The sequence below is a fragment of the Tremella mesenterica genome (genome assembly GCF_000271645.1).
Source record: "Tremella mesenterica DSM 1558 unplaced genomic scaffold TREMEscaffold_4, whole genome shotgun sequence".
In the NCBI taxonomy this organism is placed as follows: domain Eukaryota; kingdom Fungi; phylum Basidiomycota; class Tremellomycetes; order Tremellales; family Tremellaceae; genus Tremella; species Tremella mesenterica.
The window spans coordinates 1,798-15,250 of record NW_006711228.1 but is presented as its reverse complement, the minus strand read 5'-3'; the positions used below and the strand labels follow the sequence as shown (position 1 = coordinate 15,250).

At 51.0% G+C, this 13,453-nt stretch overlaps 3 protein-coding genes across 3 annotated transcripts; 2 read left to right on the top strand and 1 right to left on the bottom strand.

Moving 5' to 3' along the window:
* Window positions 1-606: 606 nt before the first annotated feature.
* Window positions 607-3,178, top strand: TREMEDRAFT_61473 (uncharacterized protein; the record flags this gene model as incomplete). The annotated part of the gene is made up of 6 exons (XM_007003981.1): window positions 607-1,598; window positions 1,642-1,799; window positions 2,079-2,157; window positions 2,208-2,356; window positions 2,395-2,654; window positions 2,738-3,178. The coding sequence occupies 6 exons, from the start codon at window positions 607-609 to the stop codon at window positions 3,176-3,178; spliced, it is 2,079 nt and encodes a 692-aa protein (XP_007004043.1).
* Window positions 3,179-5,141: 1,963 nt separating this feature from the next.
* On the bottom strand, window positions 5,142-6,024 carry TREMEDRAFT_61472 (uncharacterized protein; the record flags this gene model as incomplete). Its single annotated transcript, XM_007003980.1, has 3 exons — window positions 5,142-5,249; window positions 5,756-5,960; window positions 5,990-6,024. 3 exons carry the CDS (start codon window positions 6,022-6,024, stop codon window positions 5,142-5,144), a joined length of 348 nt encoding a protein of 115 aa, XP_007004042.1.
* Window positions 6,025-7,272: 1,248 nt separating this feature from the next.
* TREMEDRAFT_61471 (uncharacterized protein) lies at window positions 7,273-12,067 on the top strand (the record flags this gene model as incomplete). Its single annotated transcript, XM_007003979.1, has 11 exons — window positions 7,273-7,396; window positions 7,542-7,599; window positions 7,641-7,729; window positions 7,770-7,906; window positions 7,957-8,214; window positions 8,258-8,361; window positions 8,428-8,768; window positions 8,873-10,061; window positions 10,590-10,678; window positions 10,727-10,819; window positions 10,917-12,067. The coding sequence occupies 11 exons, from the start codon at window positions 7,273-7,275 to the stop codon at window positions 12,065-12,067; spliced, it is 3,633 nt and encodes a 1,210-aa protein (XP_007004041.1).
* Between the last annotated feature and the right edge of the window lie 1,386 nt (window positions 12,068-13,453).

Sequence of the window (13,453 nt, the reverse complement as noted above, 5' to 3'; positions counted from 1 at the left end):
CTACGGTCATCCCCTCGGCCAAGGATCTGACTGGGACAACGTTTCCCCCCATGAACCACTCTTCCACCATCAAACTGTTACACACGCCACCCGCCACCCGCCCACCGCCTCCGCCGGTGCTTTCTAATGATTGCTCCTTTACCACATCACTCCGTCCTGTCGTACCCGCGCTTATCCTTCTATCCTGGGCCCTGCGTTGTCGTTTCAATACCCACGCCCTTGTCAACTCGATATCCCTCCCTTGTTCACTTCCACCACGACCACATTCAATCATTACCTCCTATCTTATCTATACCGGATCAATGACTTTATGAACTGGCACATGTCTCTTCGGCGAGCTTACATCCGTGAACCTGCCCTGTCCCCCGTATCATGCCACGACCTCTGGGCTTCTAAACGTGTTGGCTTCCATTGTGTCCGGATTTTGTGACATGCAAATCTCCCTGTGTCCTTTTCCTTACCCCACTGAAGAACCCTTAACACCTGCTTCTGACCAAGACATCCAATCCTCACTAAACTATAGTCGTATTGTTGTTCCTCACCGCTCACACATATTCTGATTTCTCACCAATCTCACGGAGTAGTCTCAGATCTCAGACTCGCAAGATGCGTCCCCCTCCTCGACCTTTCCGCTCAAGCGATCCCTCAAAGACCAAGAACCCTGCCGCCTTGCAAGCTTCGATGCAGACTCTGCAAGGGAATCGAAAGGTCGGCGGTGTATACGACAGTCGATTGCCAACGTCGCACTTGACCGCTCGGAGGATGTTCGACCGAGTTGCTACACTGATGACAGGCATCTCCATCGGCGACCGCAAATACTCTACATTCCAGCAAGCTACCCAGCCCGATGTGCCACACTGGCCAGTTAGTGTTTTCTCGGCAATATTCACATATTTCAGCAAGAAGAAGATGTCCGCCCCCAAGACAAAGCTTCACGCATGTAAATTACTTAACAAGCCCATACCACACGGCAAGAGAGTCAAGGCTCGGACGGTTTTGCACCGGTTTTATTCCCTGTGCGCCACATACGATCGAGCTCGAGGTGAACCGATGGACCCCGGCATTCGTCGCAGTGCGGAGTTGGCGGTGAAGAGCATCATTGCTTCTGCTAATCTGGATCGCACGTCGTCTGTCCGAGCAGCTATCACCCCGATCACCATGCAGTCTCTGGTGGAAGAGAGCTGCAAACTGGAAATTTGCACTGATGACCTTCTCCAGCTCCTGCTCTATACTGCCATAGCAACATCGACAGGAGTGCGACCATCTTCCGTACTGCGATCCTGCTCAAAGAAGGTAGGTGACCAAAGCCCCCAACGACTGGGATGCCGCTGGAAGGATTTCCGTATCTGGCTCCTGAAAGGAGAAACACGCAACACCGTGATGGCATGGTACAAAGTGCCACACGGCAAGACAATAAACTCCGCGAGACTTTTTTTCCCCCTGCGCGAAACAATCAACATTGCTTTCTCTGCTCCATGGCTGCTGCTATTACTTCTCGATCGGCGTGGTTTGCTGCAAGAATATCAGCTAGATGACCTACTGGACCCTCGGGTGCTGAATGGCAAACCTTCTAAAGAGATTTGCTTAGATCCTTCAAGGTGGGTACAACTCATCCGACACGAGCCAACTGACTGATAACAGGTCCAGCGAATTCGTATTTCTCGACCGCCAGGGGGGAAGCCGTACTGCCTTCTGGATCAACAAACAGCTAAAGCAAGTCTCCGTTCAGGCTGGATTCCGCAAGCCTCTGACTACTTATGCTTTCAGGCACATGGTGGCTTATGAGCTATTCAAAAAGGGTGGGTCCAGCAGTTCTTTGTCCCCATGACCCCTCACACACATTTACAACCTGATTTACATTACGTTTCCCACCGCCTCTGTAGACCAATCCCGTCCGTGTATCCTATCTGGGCCGCAGGTGGTCGGGTCTGATGCCGATTTGCAAAGCCAGATTTGCGCCTCTCCACCTAAAGACAAACAGGAAACTTGTCAATGCATCGAGGGTCTGCCCCACCGTTGAGAGCTCCCTTGTCATAGGATTCCAACACACTCCAGTCAACGTGGTGCTGACACCACAGTTGATGAGCGGATCCTTCAGCTGGTGCTTGGTCACAACTTTGGCTCTGGCGCGACATTCACCTATCTCGGTCGCTGCCGGTGGGCGTCACGCTGCCTTTTCGCTTGTCGCCATTCATACTGACCCGCAGGAACGTTGACGACGCGAGACATCTGACCGGCAACGAAGACCGCTCCTCCATGATGGAGGCGGTTCAACGGACTTCGGCGCTCCCAGACTCGCACGCCCCACAAGAGCTTACGCCTACACAGTTGGAAAGCTTGAAAAGCGATACGGAATGTGGGTGTTTGCGTTCACAAGTAGCCGCTAATCAGCAGTGACCAGATTGCGGGACGAACAGCGCTCATTAGAAGCAGAGATATTTGAAAACCACGGGGATTTGGCGTCGGCACCGAAAGATTTACGTCAACGGCACCTATTCCTAGGCTTCTCTTACCTTCAATGGCACCACAGACTGCAGGAAACGATGCTTGATCTCGTGCGCGAGGACTATTTTGCCGGCAAAGAGATATGGGGCGAAGAGGATGCACTCAACGCTCTCAGCGGAGACACCATTTGCATCAGGGACATTGAATCCGTACGTACATCACCCATTCTTACCGTGTCCTGGTTTGATTCCCTGGACCCAAGCCGCACACAAGGGGCCGCTGACTTCCTCAGGCGACCGGCAGATGGGCAGTTCAGGAGCAGGCAAACAGTGACCCGAGCGAAGAGGAGTCCGCGAACGTGGGCCCTTCGGCCAAGTTAGGCGGTGGTCAGTGCGAGAACTCGGCCTCGTTGCTCGCGACCGCCCTTAAGAGCAAACCGGAAAATTTTGCCCGCGTCAAGAAGCTTTTCGCTGATGTAGAGGCAGAGCGTAGGGGTCGGGCAGATGGTAGCAAGGGCAAGGCAGAAAAGAGAAAACGGCGCAGCCACCATTCCACCAAGCTGGCGAAAGGAAAGAGTCGGCAAGATGATTGCGACAGCGATGAAACACGGGCGGGGACGGACGAAGAAGGGGCGACTGAGAATGATGATGTCTGGGATGAGGAGGAGGACGCATTGGCCATGGATGTCTCTAGCGGAGAGGAGGACGAAGAAGCGGAGGAGCTAGAGGAATGACTGCTGGGACCATATTCTTCGTGTGAGTCATCTGTGCAATTCTTTCTGCCAACAGCTGAAAGGTCAGACCGCATAACAACTTTTCTGTCGAATGCAGTTTCATCATTATGCTATCGTACACTCCTGGTCTACAGACTGGTGCCATACCGCTCACCAACACCGATGGTCACTCCGTATGCACAATCAAGCTGGCAGCGAACGATCCATTCGAAAGGGAGCTCATGATCTTGCACGTGAGTTCAATCTCCTCTGTTAGTTTATTCATGATACCAGAGCTTATTTGAAAATAGCGCAGTGGTGTAGTGGTATTATATCAGGCTCTCCACGCAAGAACCACGTGTCATGGAGAAGATACACCACTTTAAGTCGATGATCTCCGTTGCTGAATGTCGGACCAAATGACTACGGATGAGTTAACAACCACTTCAAGGTTGGTGACTGGATCAAAACTGTGAGTTGATTTGATCTCACTTCATCAAGCTAGGTACCCTTGACAGTTTGTTCCACCCATTCTTCCTCTGCTTCATTTTCGAGATCATCATCTCACCAACATCGTGATACACACCTTTTCCATCAAGGCAATGATAACGCCACACTATTTGTTATGTCAACATTGCTGACATTCACCTTGGTCCGGCTGGTGGGTTTCACCGAACCGGCAGGTAGGTGAGACCAGGAATATCAAACCGTAATTCTGTTCATGTCCAATCACCGACTGTATCTTTGCTACGAGTCAAATGAGCGCCTATCACCTCACCACTCAGCTTCACCACATGCCTGTATCACCACCAAGACACAAAGATCCCTCCATTGGTCTGCCTCAATCCGCCGTCCATGTGCCACAACCGAAGTAACTCCGTATTTCCTCGCGTCGAAACCCTGAGAATTTCCACAGACATCTCTTTCCCCCTCACCAATCGATTCACCGCCTTTTTAACGTGAGTTCCATCGTTTATCCAACACTGCCTTGTCCATCCTTCCCCACTCATAAGCCTCAAGGGCATACCTGTACTGGTATTGCACTGAGGAGCGTTTGCAAGGGCGGGGACCTACATTCCCCGACCAGCATTCACTGCCAATCTCATTCCACGTTTTCTCCATCGCTTCATGGGCACGCCTTTATTGCGCGTTGCCCAGTAGTGTCGTTGGCAAGGGCGAGAGTTTACATCTCTCGCACTGTCACTCTTTGATGAGAACGGACGTCTACCTACCTCAAATGGCTTGTCTTTACTTGACATAGCCAAGGGGTGTGTGTCTGATTGGCCGGGGATTATTCCCTTGGACGACTGCACACGGTGGGAATGACGACCGATGCGTGGTGGCCGTCGCGATGACGATCTGTTGGGTCGAGGGTTCCTTATTCGTCTGATGATACATGAGTGCTGACATGAGGTCATCGCGTGAAAACCGAGACAATGTCTGATGGATACAGTAAACCAAATCTACCGAGTGTTTGTGCGAGGTGAGAAGGGATTTTCATTGTAAGTTGCTGTCTACTGTCTCTTTGGCTCGTCTCCACTTGCCCGGACGTTGCTTTTTCTGGGTGCTGTTGTCATTATTCGAATGGAAAGGGTGGTACCATTCCTCTCCGTTGTCTTGTCGTGTCCCAGTGGTTAAATGTTCGTCGTTCTGGGGGCGGCCGTGCCTCATATTCCCCCCACGCCGTGAACTACATCCCCCCACACTCTGTTCTACCCTGTTTCTTGACCTGTAATGAGGACTCCTCAGGTAAAACGTACTGTCCAGAGGACGGCACATGGATGATTGATGGTCGGTCGTGCACCGGAGGAAAACACGACCTGTGGGATGCAACAGAGGGAGGAGGGAGAAGCGAAAGGGTTATCCTCGGGGGACATGGGTCAAAATCACAAAGGGTCGGCAGCAGACGTACACGCCATTGTCAATCACTAAGACGTTTCTGCAGATGGGCTCATCGTGCTTATTTCTGTCACCCTCTCATCCTTCATTCGCTGACATCAGTCACAATCATGTACACAAAAATCTCAGGGGGAGACAGATCGACTACGAGTTGGACGGCGGCATTATAGGCGTTGCGGGATCGACCCATGTCCTATAATCAGTGAGTTGATACCTTCAATTCCCCTTCCGTCACGAATATGCCTACCTATGTTCTGGCGCCCTTACCTCCATTTACAAATCCCTGTGACATGTAGCAACTAACAGCCAGTACGAGAGCATTCGCTGGTCCTGTTCCTTCTAGCACACCTATTGTTTCACACCGTGTAATCTGCCAGAAGTGACTTCGATGTTGTCATCATTCATGGATGTTTGGTGTTCAGCCGGGGCCCCTTTCATACTGTCTTCACAAGTGTGCACATCCGTCGTGTGGTTGAGGTGGAGGTATGGACTTTCTGAGAGGCACCGTTAACGAGCTGTGCTACTTGAATTGTGAGTTGAGTTTGCTACTGCCTCAATCTCACACCTTTCCTACTTCTCAAATCTTGACGCCGCTCTTGAGATCCCGGTCAATCTGTTTTGCACCATATCGCTCTCGCTCGTAATGTCGAGGACCATTGGACTATCGCTTCTGGCTCTCACCACTGATCGCTGACCCACAGCGTCGTCCAGTGTTGACATTACATCCTCTTCGCCTGCAACCAACTCGCAAATGGTCACAGACCCCCGCGGGCCAGCGGGACGAACTCGAAGGCTCCGCGAGCTTGTCGTGACCAGTGAAGTTTGATTGATACCAATTGGACAAAGGGTCCAGCGCGAAGTTTTTTGAGCGGTGATATGGTCTTTATGTGGTGCCGATGTAGGTCTCACCGTTGCCTTTGAAACTTAACCCACCGTCGTCGTTCTCTCACACACCCATGGTTTGGCATGTTGACCGCGTGAGGAAACAAGGTGTCTTGGTTGTGTATCAATGGGTAATAAACCGTCTTGGCTCTTGTACGAAGTTTTTATGCGAGTCAAAAAGTATTATTCGCTTGTCTCTAATTCAGCAAACGGCAGTCCGTCGTTGCAACAGATTATTGTAGCGGATGGAGTAGATCCAAGTCTAAAAAGTACTGTCAAACCCCAGCGGTGGGTCGAACACCGGACCTTTCCGTTTGCACGGCGCCCATTGGGACCCTAGAAGCGGAGCGCGCATACCACTGCGCCACAAGGGCGGATGGTCAAAATTGTCAAGGACTGTTCTATTAAGATGCACCAAGACCTACCAGCAGCAGCTGGCTGTCGTAATCGCCTTTTCTCCTGTTGCTTGCTTTCTTCTCCCCCACTCGTTGTTCTCAAAGAAGATACCCACCTCTCCCCCTTGATCGTGCGCCAACACGTGGTCTGGTCACATCAACAGCATCTCTTTGGACTCCTAGATAAGGACCGAACCACGAGCCACCTCTCAACCCAATGACCCGTGTGAAACCCAGTCGAATATTGTGGAGATCGTCAACCATTAGGAGAGGATGACGACCGATATCCGACCTGTGCTCCTCACAGTGAATCTCCCGACATGATGCCCTTCCAACCATCCAGACAAATAGCATGATCGCCTCTGCTGTACGTACAAAACGACCCGTATGAAACGATCAGTTATGTCAGGGATCCAACCTCAAAATCCTTGACCCAGGACAAATCCCTCGGTGTCTTGCCGATCGAGAAGTCGCTCGTCCGTTGGATGGCTTGGGGTGGGAAACTGCCGCATATGGTACGAACACGCAGTCACTCGTATGTTTAATGGGGTGGGGTGGGAAACTGCTCCATATGGCAGATCACACAGTCACTCGTACGCTGGATGGGGTGGGGTGGGAAAATGCGGCATGCGGTGGATCTGGGACAATTCGTGGAACCTGCTGCTGGCGGACCAAGCAAGTCACTCCGACGATGGATGTTTGGCGTGGGAATGATCCTTACCCTCATGGCAAAGTGGCGCCTCTGAACGTTTTGGGGAATCTCTGTTCCGCTTTCTTGCCGTTGGGGAGGAAGACTTCTGGGATATCTCCAGCGTATAAATCTAGCCACCCCATACTGTTTTCCCATCGAATTCCCATTGTCTTTGCCTTATCTCCTTTTGACTCATCCACCTTCTCACTGCCTTTCTGACTCAAGCCTACAACCGTTCCGCCCACGCTATGCCCTACGAATCGCAATACTTCACAACAGTGCCGGAGACTCCGCTGTTCTGGAGGAATGCACGAGACATGTTGCGCGAACGAGCCCCAGATGGCGTCGACCTAGCGAGGGTCATTGCGTTTGGTGAGTGGTCTCTCATTTATCACTACTCCGTGACGACCCGCGAACGTCCAACGCGCTGTTGATATGGTGGATCATGGCTCGGCTGGCTGATACTCATCTCGCCACTGACTGTGTCAACACAAAACATTCATGAGCTGACACCCAGACTTGGAGTTTGTCCGTGTTGAAAGACCGGATGGCACCCAAGGAAGCACCCCCGCACAGTGAGTCGTGGCCAGGGTTGATGTCAGCCGCTCACCAACAGAATTGCCATATGCAACGGCTATGGTGATTTTACTGTGGTGCATATCAATCTGCCAGACGACTGCAAACTTCATGCTTGGAACTCGCAGTGTGAGTCATTGTAACGCTGTTGGACGCGGCTGACAATCAGACAATGGCCTATCAGCCGATGTCTTCTGGGCTCCGGGAGTCAAATGGCTTGATCTTGGTTCCACATCCCGCTGGGTCCAAGCAACAATGCATGCTGCAGACTTCATATTTCTTTGGGGTGGCCACAATGACTTGAAAGTGGGTATCAGTTCTTGGTGTGCCAGCAACTTACAAGTGCTGACCTGCAGTCGCTGAACATCACCGCCCCATGGCACAAAACGCATGACCTATCCGAGTCGCCACACCTGCAAGACTTGCTGGGTTGCTTGGAGAATAACAGGCCTATTGGTCTGAATTGGGCTGTCCAATCACTCTTTGGCTGGGTGATACAAGGCTCAGTGACTCAACGCTTCCGTAATCCTTGGGGCGGCGAATACATGCGGACTTATCTGCCCACAGGTCAGCCCATTCCACGGCCTGAACTTGAAGCATCAGCACATAATGTAGTAAGTAGCCCAATTCACCACGAATGAGACCATGACTGACCAGTCCCAGTCAAAAGACGCCTTATCAACCATGGCAGTAGGACTTATCCTTTTGCCGACTTTCTTCAACGCAAGAATGAAAGGCCTTAGGACACATTCACCTTGGATGTAAGCATCACCTCACATAACACCACCCTCACCCATGGTCTCAACAAATCAGATTCTGACCATCAGGTGCGGCATCCGTGCTATGACCCATATCGAGCACATTTCCCCTGCCTCTGAGGATCTTCCGCGCGGTACCGACGACTCCCCCCTTGCCCCTCTCATTGCTCCACCCTCAGGGCCACGTCCCCGCTTGCCTCCCCGGAAAAACAAGCCTCCATCAGCAGACTTTGACATCGAAGGTCCTTGCATTTGCTGTGTCGGTTTGATCGATCTCGCAGAGGAGATGGGTAAATTGGCAGTCTATATAGAAGCGCTTGGCTTTCGTGTGCGTGGGATAATGGGGAACAAGTTGCAAATCTCAATTTGGTTGGAAGACGCGGGTGACACCGAACATGCAACCATGGCTTGTAAGTTGGTCCTTCATACACATTCATCCACAATCAGACAATCTCACCAGTCCATGCGAGTAATGTCAATCTCGTTCGCCTCAGAGAGCCAATCTGACACACAGTGAACGCCCCTGCTACCGCATTCTCAAACCACTGGCAAACTATGCGAACATTTCCCGACAATCCCCTGCCATCGATCTCATTCCTCCTGGCTGATGACCTGCTTGTCCACTCCCTGGCTGACTGCGAAACATATGCCAAAGCTGCCGCCGAACGTGTCGAACAACTGTCTTCTCGCGCCACACAAAAGTCTTCCCACTCTGCACCACCACGCTCATCGACCAACCCTAGACGCCTGACCACCCCTCCATCCTCACTCCCGCCCCAAGACCTTTTCTACCTCTGCCACTGTATGACTGCCCCCAATCCCTCACAGCCACTTTCCTGGGGTTTACCCTGGGGAGGTTCCCAACCTCAGCAACTACCTAATCCTCGTTGGGGATTTCAAGAGCAGAGGCGAATACCATGCTCAGACCATCCAGCCTATGATCCTACTTCAGGTGGGAGAGTTTGGCTATACTTCAGAAGCGAAACGGACGACCCCCAGCAACCATTTGATCAAAAGGATGGGCTTGAAATTGATTGGTTGTTCAATTCCGCATTGGTGAGACGCTTTCAACTCAAAACCATGGATGGTATGTTGCCATTCAAGAAGAGCCGTACTGGGGGTATAGCGAACATTGGCATGGGGGCAGGGGGGAGTGTAACAGCGACGAAGAGACAGCGAATAGTGCAACTCGAAGATTTCTGGCGGCTTTATAAAATCATTGGTTCCGACCTATGCCCACCATCAGGCAAACGCGGCGGACCGATCGTACGCTTCAATCGATGTTGTCACGCCCTGCGTATGCTGAGGGATGACGCTGATGGTTCTCGTAGGGAGTTGGCTCTGGAGCGTTTGCGAGAAACTAGAGCCCGGTATAAGAACGAGGGGTTTGCGGTAGGAGAGTGGCAGTGCAATGAGTATGAGAAGGCCATTGAGGGCCAATGTGGAGTATGGTGGCCCACTTCAACTCCTGTCGCAACAAGAGCGGAGGCCATGTTGTTGTACGAGGAACGTATGACCGAAGAGGTACGTTCGGAGGTATTTGCTGACGAAGAAGAAGTCGAGGAGCGTATGGAAGATGAGGAAGGGCAGGGGGTAGAGGTTCTCATGCCAACTGGAGTTGCTACAGAGATATTTGGAGAGCAGCATATCAAAACCATCATACCATCGGCCAATTTGAATGCGGACAACATGTGGGGAGATGTGTGAACCATTGCTTCATTTTGTTGATGCAGTTGTCGGAGTTTTGCTTTCTGACAAAAATCTCCTTCGATGCCACGCAGACACCTCGGGGCATGAGTCACAATTCCGCTGCATTCGGTTATCGACATGATTACGGTCATGATACCCGTCCAGACTGACTCAGGGTTCATGTCGTATGACGATTCATCCTCCAAAGTCCCGAGTCAAGCAAAAATTTGCTTTACCGTCGTGGCACTTGTCCTCTCAGTCAACGAACCAGAAGATTATTGTCGAAAGCATCGGAGATAACGTCATATACGCAATACTCGTGGTTAGCAAAAGTTCTGCAACACCAATTGATGTGGCACCCCTGATTTGACTGAAATCCGCACTAGTGCCACTTCATCGGGGTTGCGAAACTTTTTCAATTTGGGTCCGTAGGAAACTATTACTCCAGTCCGACCATATCTTTCTTGAACATTACTGTGCTCTTCTTTAACATCCGCGATGAAACGACCACGTCATTCTTCTGCATCTGATGACCTGGCTAGTTGGTCCTCGATGTCCGCTGTCGATGACGATGACGCTGCCAACTGCGGTACGTCCGAGCTGGTCGATATCTTCACTGCTAGGCTGGCTGGTAAGAGTGATTTATCTTTCAATGGTGTCTGAGCTGACACACATTCAGCAACGTCGCCAACCCTTCCCACTCCTGATCCCCGTTCGGCCTCAACACACGCACAGCTTCAAGGCCCAGCTCAAAAAGAGCCCGGATCTTCCTGTGAGCGCCTCATTTATGTCACCTCACCCTCACATCCGCTCGCGAAAATTTTGACTTGCCAATCACACACATCAAGTTATGTTAGCTGACGTATCAGCTCACTCTCGCAGTCAAAGACGAGCATACAAGAAGAGACAGGACAGACTTGCTGATCAAACGGCTTACGAGAACTCACTGGAGTCGGCAGTTCCTTTACTGTTGGGCTTGGACGAGCGAGACACTTCGAAGCGACACGTTTTTCATCACTTTTGTGAACCTGACCAACGCCGTCTTGCCTGTGTCAACGCGATCATTGAAGGCAACTACCAAGACCCCGATCGAAAGGGATTTATCTCCTTTCCCCAAGTGCTTTCGGCGGTTAAAAAATCTAGCTGTCCTCCCTTCGTCCGCCTGCGATCCGGTTACAACATACTCATGTGTGATGGACCTAAGGGCAAGGAAGTGTTTGGTATTGTCTGCTTCCGAACGCTCTCGAATTTGTCGCCTAACGACCGTTTAAAGGTGCTTCACGTCATGCGAACTCTAGACAAGGTGACGCGGATTCAGAACAATGTCATTGCTTCCAATGGAGCCTCTCATGCGAAAGACAACTCCAGCAAATACTATGGTATCATGACCGCTTATGGATGGCGAAACGCTCGCAAACCAGGCGAAACAATTGCTACGTATTTACCACAGAACAGTAAGGTCGATGCAAGGGAGGAGTTGGACAAAGAGATTCCCGAGGTGGCAAGTTACTTCCAAAGTGCTTTCAATACACTGTTCCCTCTCGGTTTGAAGGCTACGAATACCCACGCCATCGAACATAACATCCTCCCATTCCATGTCAAGGATGTCAAGTCTGCAGAACGTGGGTCAAATTCCTTAACTGTGACCCGAAAAGGCTTCTCCAACATTCCCCACAATGATCGTGATACCTCGCCTTACAACTTTGGCATGTTCTTCGCCGGCAAGGTCGTCGACGGTGCCTTTGACTCCTTGTCAGGAGTCAGCAAACTCATAAGAGGAGGGGAGTTCTGGTGGCCGGAGCTTGGGGTGATAGTGGAGCATTCACCGGCAGATGATGGCTGGGCGGAAGTGATTTGGAGGGGACATAGGGACCTCCACGGTACATTGGCGTGTTGGTCGACAGATGACGGTTTCAACAGGGCCGACCGATGGGGCTCTTCCCTGCAGATAACCCAAAGGTTTGAAAGAGGTGTGGCGCGCTTGCTGGCAAACGCTGGGGGACCCAACGGCAGAGAATGAAGTGTGTAAGTTTGTCGGTCTTTCATGACTCACGCGCACCTCCAGGGTAACCAAATTGACTGACTGTCATACCAGACTCTTCAACCACTCCAATTCCGTATCTCGTCCGATTCTGCCAGGACTTTTGATGTGGTTGGTACAGGTGCTTGTCTACTTCGATGTAAGTCATTTTCGTGAAACTTCCCAGCCACCTTATCAATGTATGCGGGTTGTTTCAACCATATCGATCTCGGGTTACTTTCGTACCTAGGATTGTGCTGATCTCCCCCAGATTGGTTATAATCTATCTTTTCCCTAGGTCATCAAACACTTTCTTGGCCTCTTCGACCGATTTCGTCGCCGGTACCAGATCGTCCACGTAGGCCAGCAACAATGCTGCATGCTGCACCTCTGTCCTTGATCTTTCCCTTCGGTCGGTAGTATAACCCCCAGTCAGATTCGATCCTTGTAAAACCTAGGTGAGCTAATCCTTCTCCTAGCTCAATCCACCACGTTCTACCAGACTGCTGTAAGCCATACACAGATTTGACTCACTTCAGAGCATTACACCCTTTCTTCGGGACTATTTCCCTGGGGTACTTCATGTAGATATCGACATCGAGTTTACCATTCAGAAACGCGCCTTCAACATCGGCCCGCCTATCCTCTAGGTATTCAGTGGTAGCAATCGTGAGCAATATTCGAAGTGATCCCGATCTTCCTACTGGTGCGAACGTCTCTTCAAAGTCAGTACCTGGTACCTGTGATAAACCTTGAGCTACTAGTCACGATTGGTACTTTAGTAGATGTCCATCCAAATCTGTCTTGACTTAGAACACCCACTTACACCCCGATTTTCCTCCTAAACCGATCGATATTTTCATGATGATGACAGCGGCGTATCTGACAGCATAAGACCGGTATGAATTTGGCCGGCCAGCATGAGACAGCATGGCCATGACTGTCCCCTTCAAGGTGCGTACCATTCTTTCAGCTGCACCATTCAACTCCGGCGTGTATCTGGGCGTGATGTAGTCGTTGATCCCCGCTGATGTGTAGAATTCTCTCTTATCGTCACTGTCAAATTCTCCACCACCATCCGATCTAACCACTCTCACTCTTTCGCCCAGTTGCTTCTCCAATTGAGATACACACTGTCCCGCGTAATCTGACGCTTCACTTTTCAATTCAATTGGTATGGCAGACAGTATCTTGTTCGCCCTTTCTATACCGACAAAGAAGTATCTCTTGCCATCGATCGAAGAATCAAATGCACCGGCAATGTCAACATCTAATGATGTTCCTTCGCCGTCTCCCTTCAACATCGGAGCGTCTTTGGCTTTCCGTAATTTGGTGAGCTTGGTTTTGAGACAGGTGGGAGACTTACCACTGGTAAAGGGATCTTTA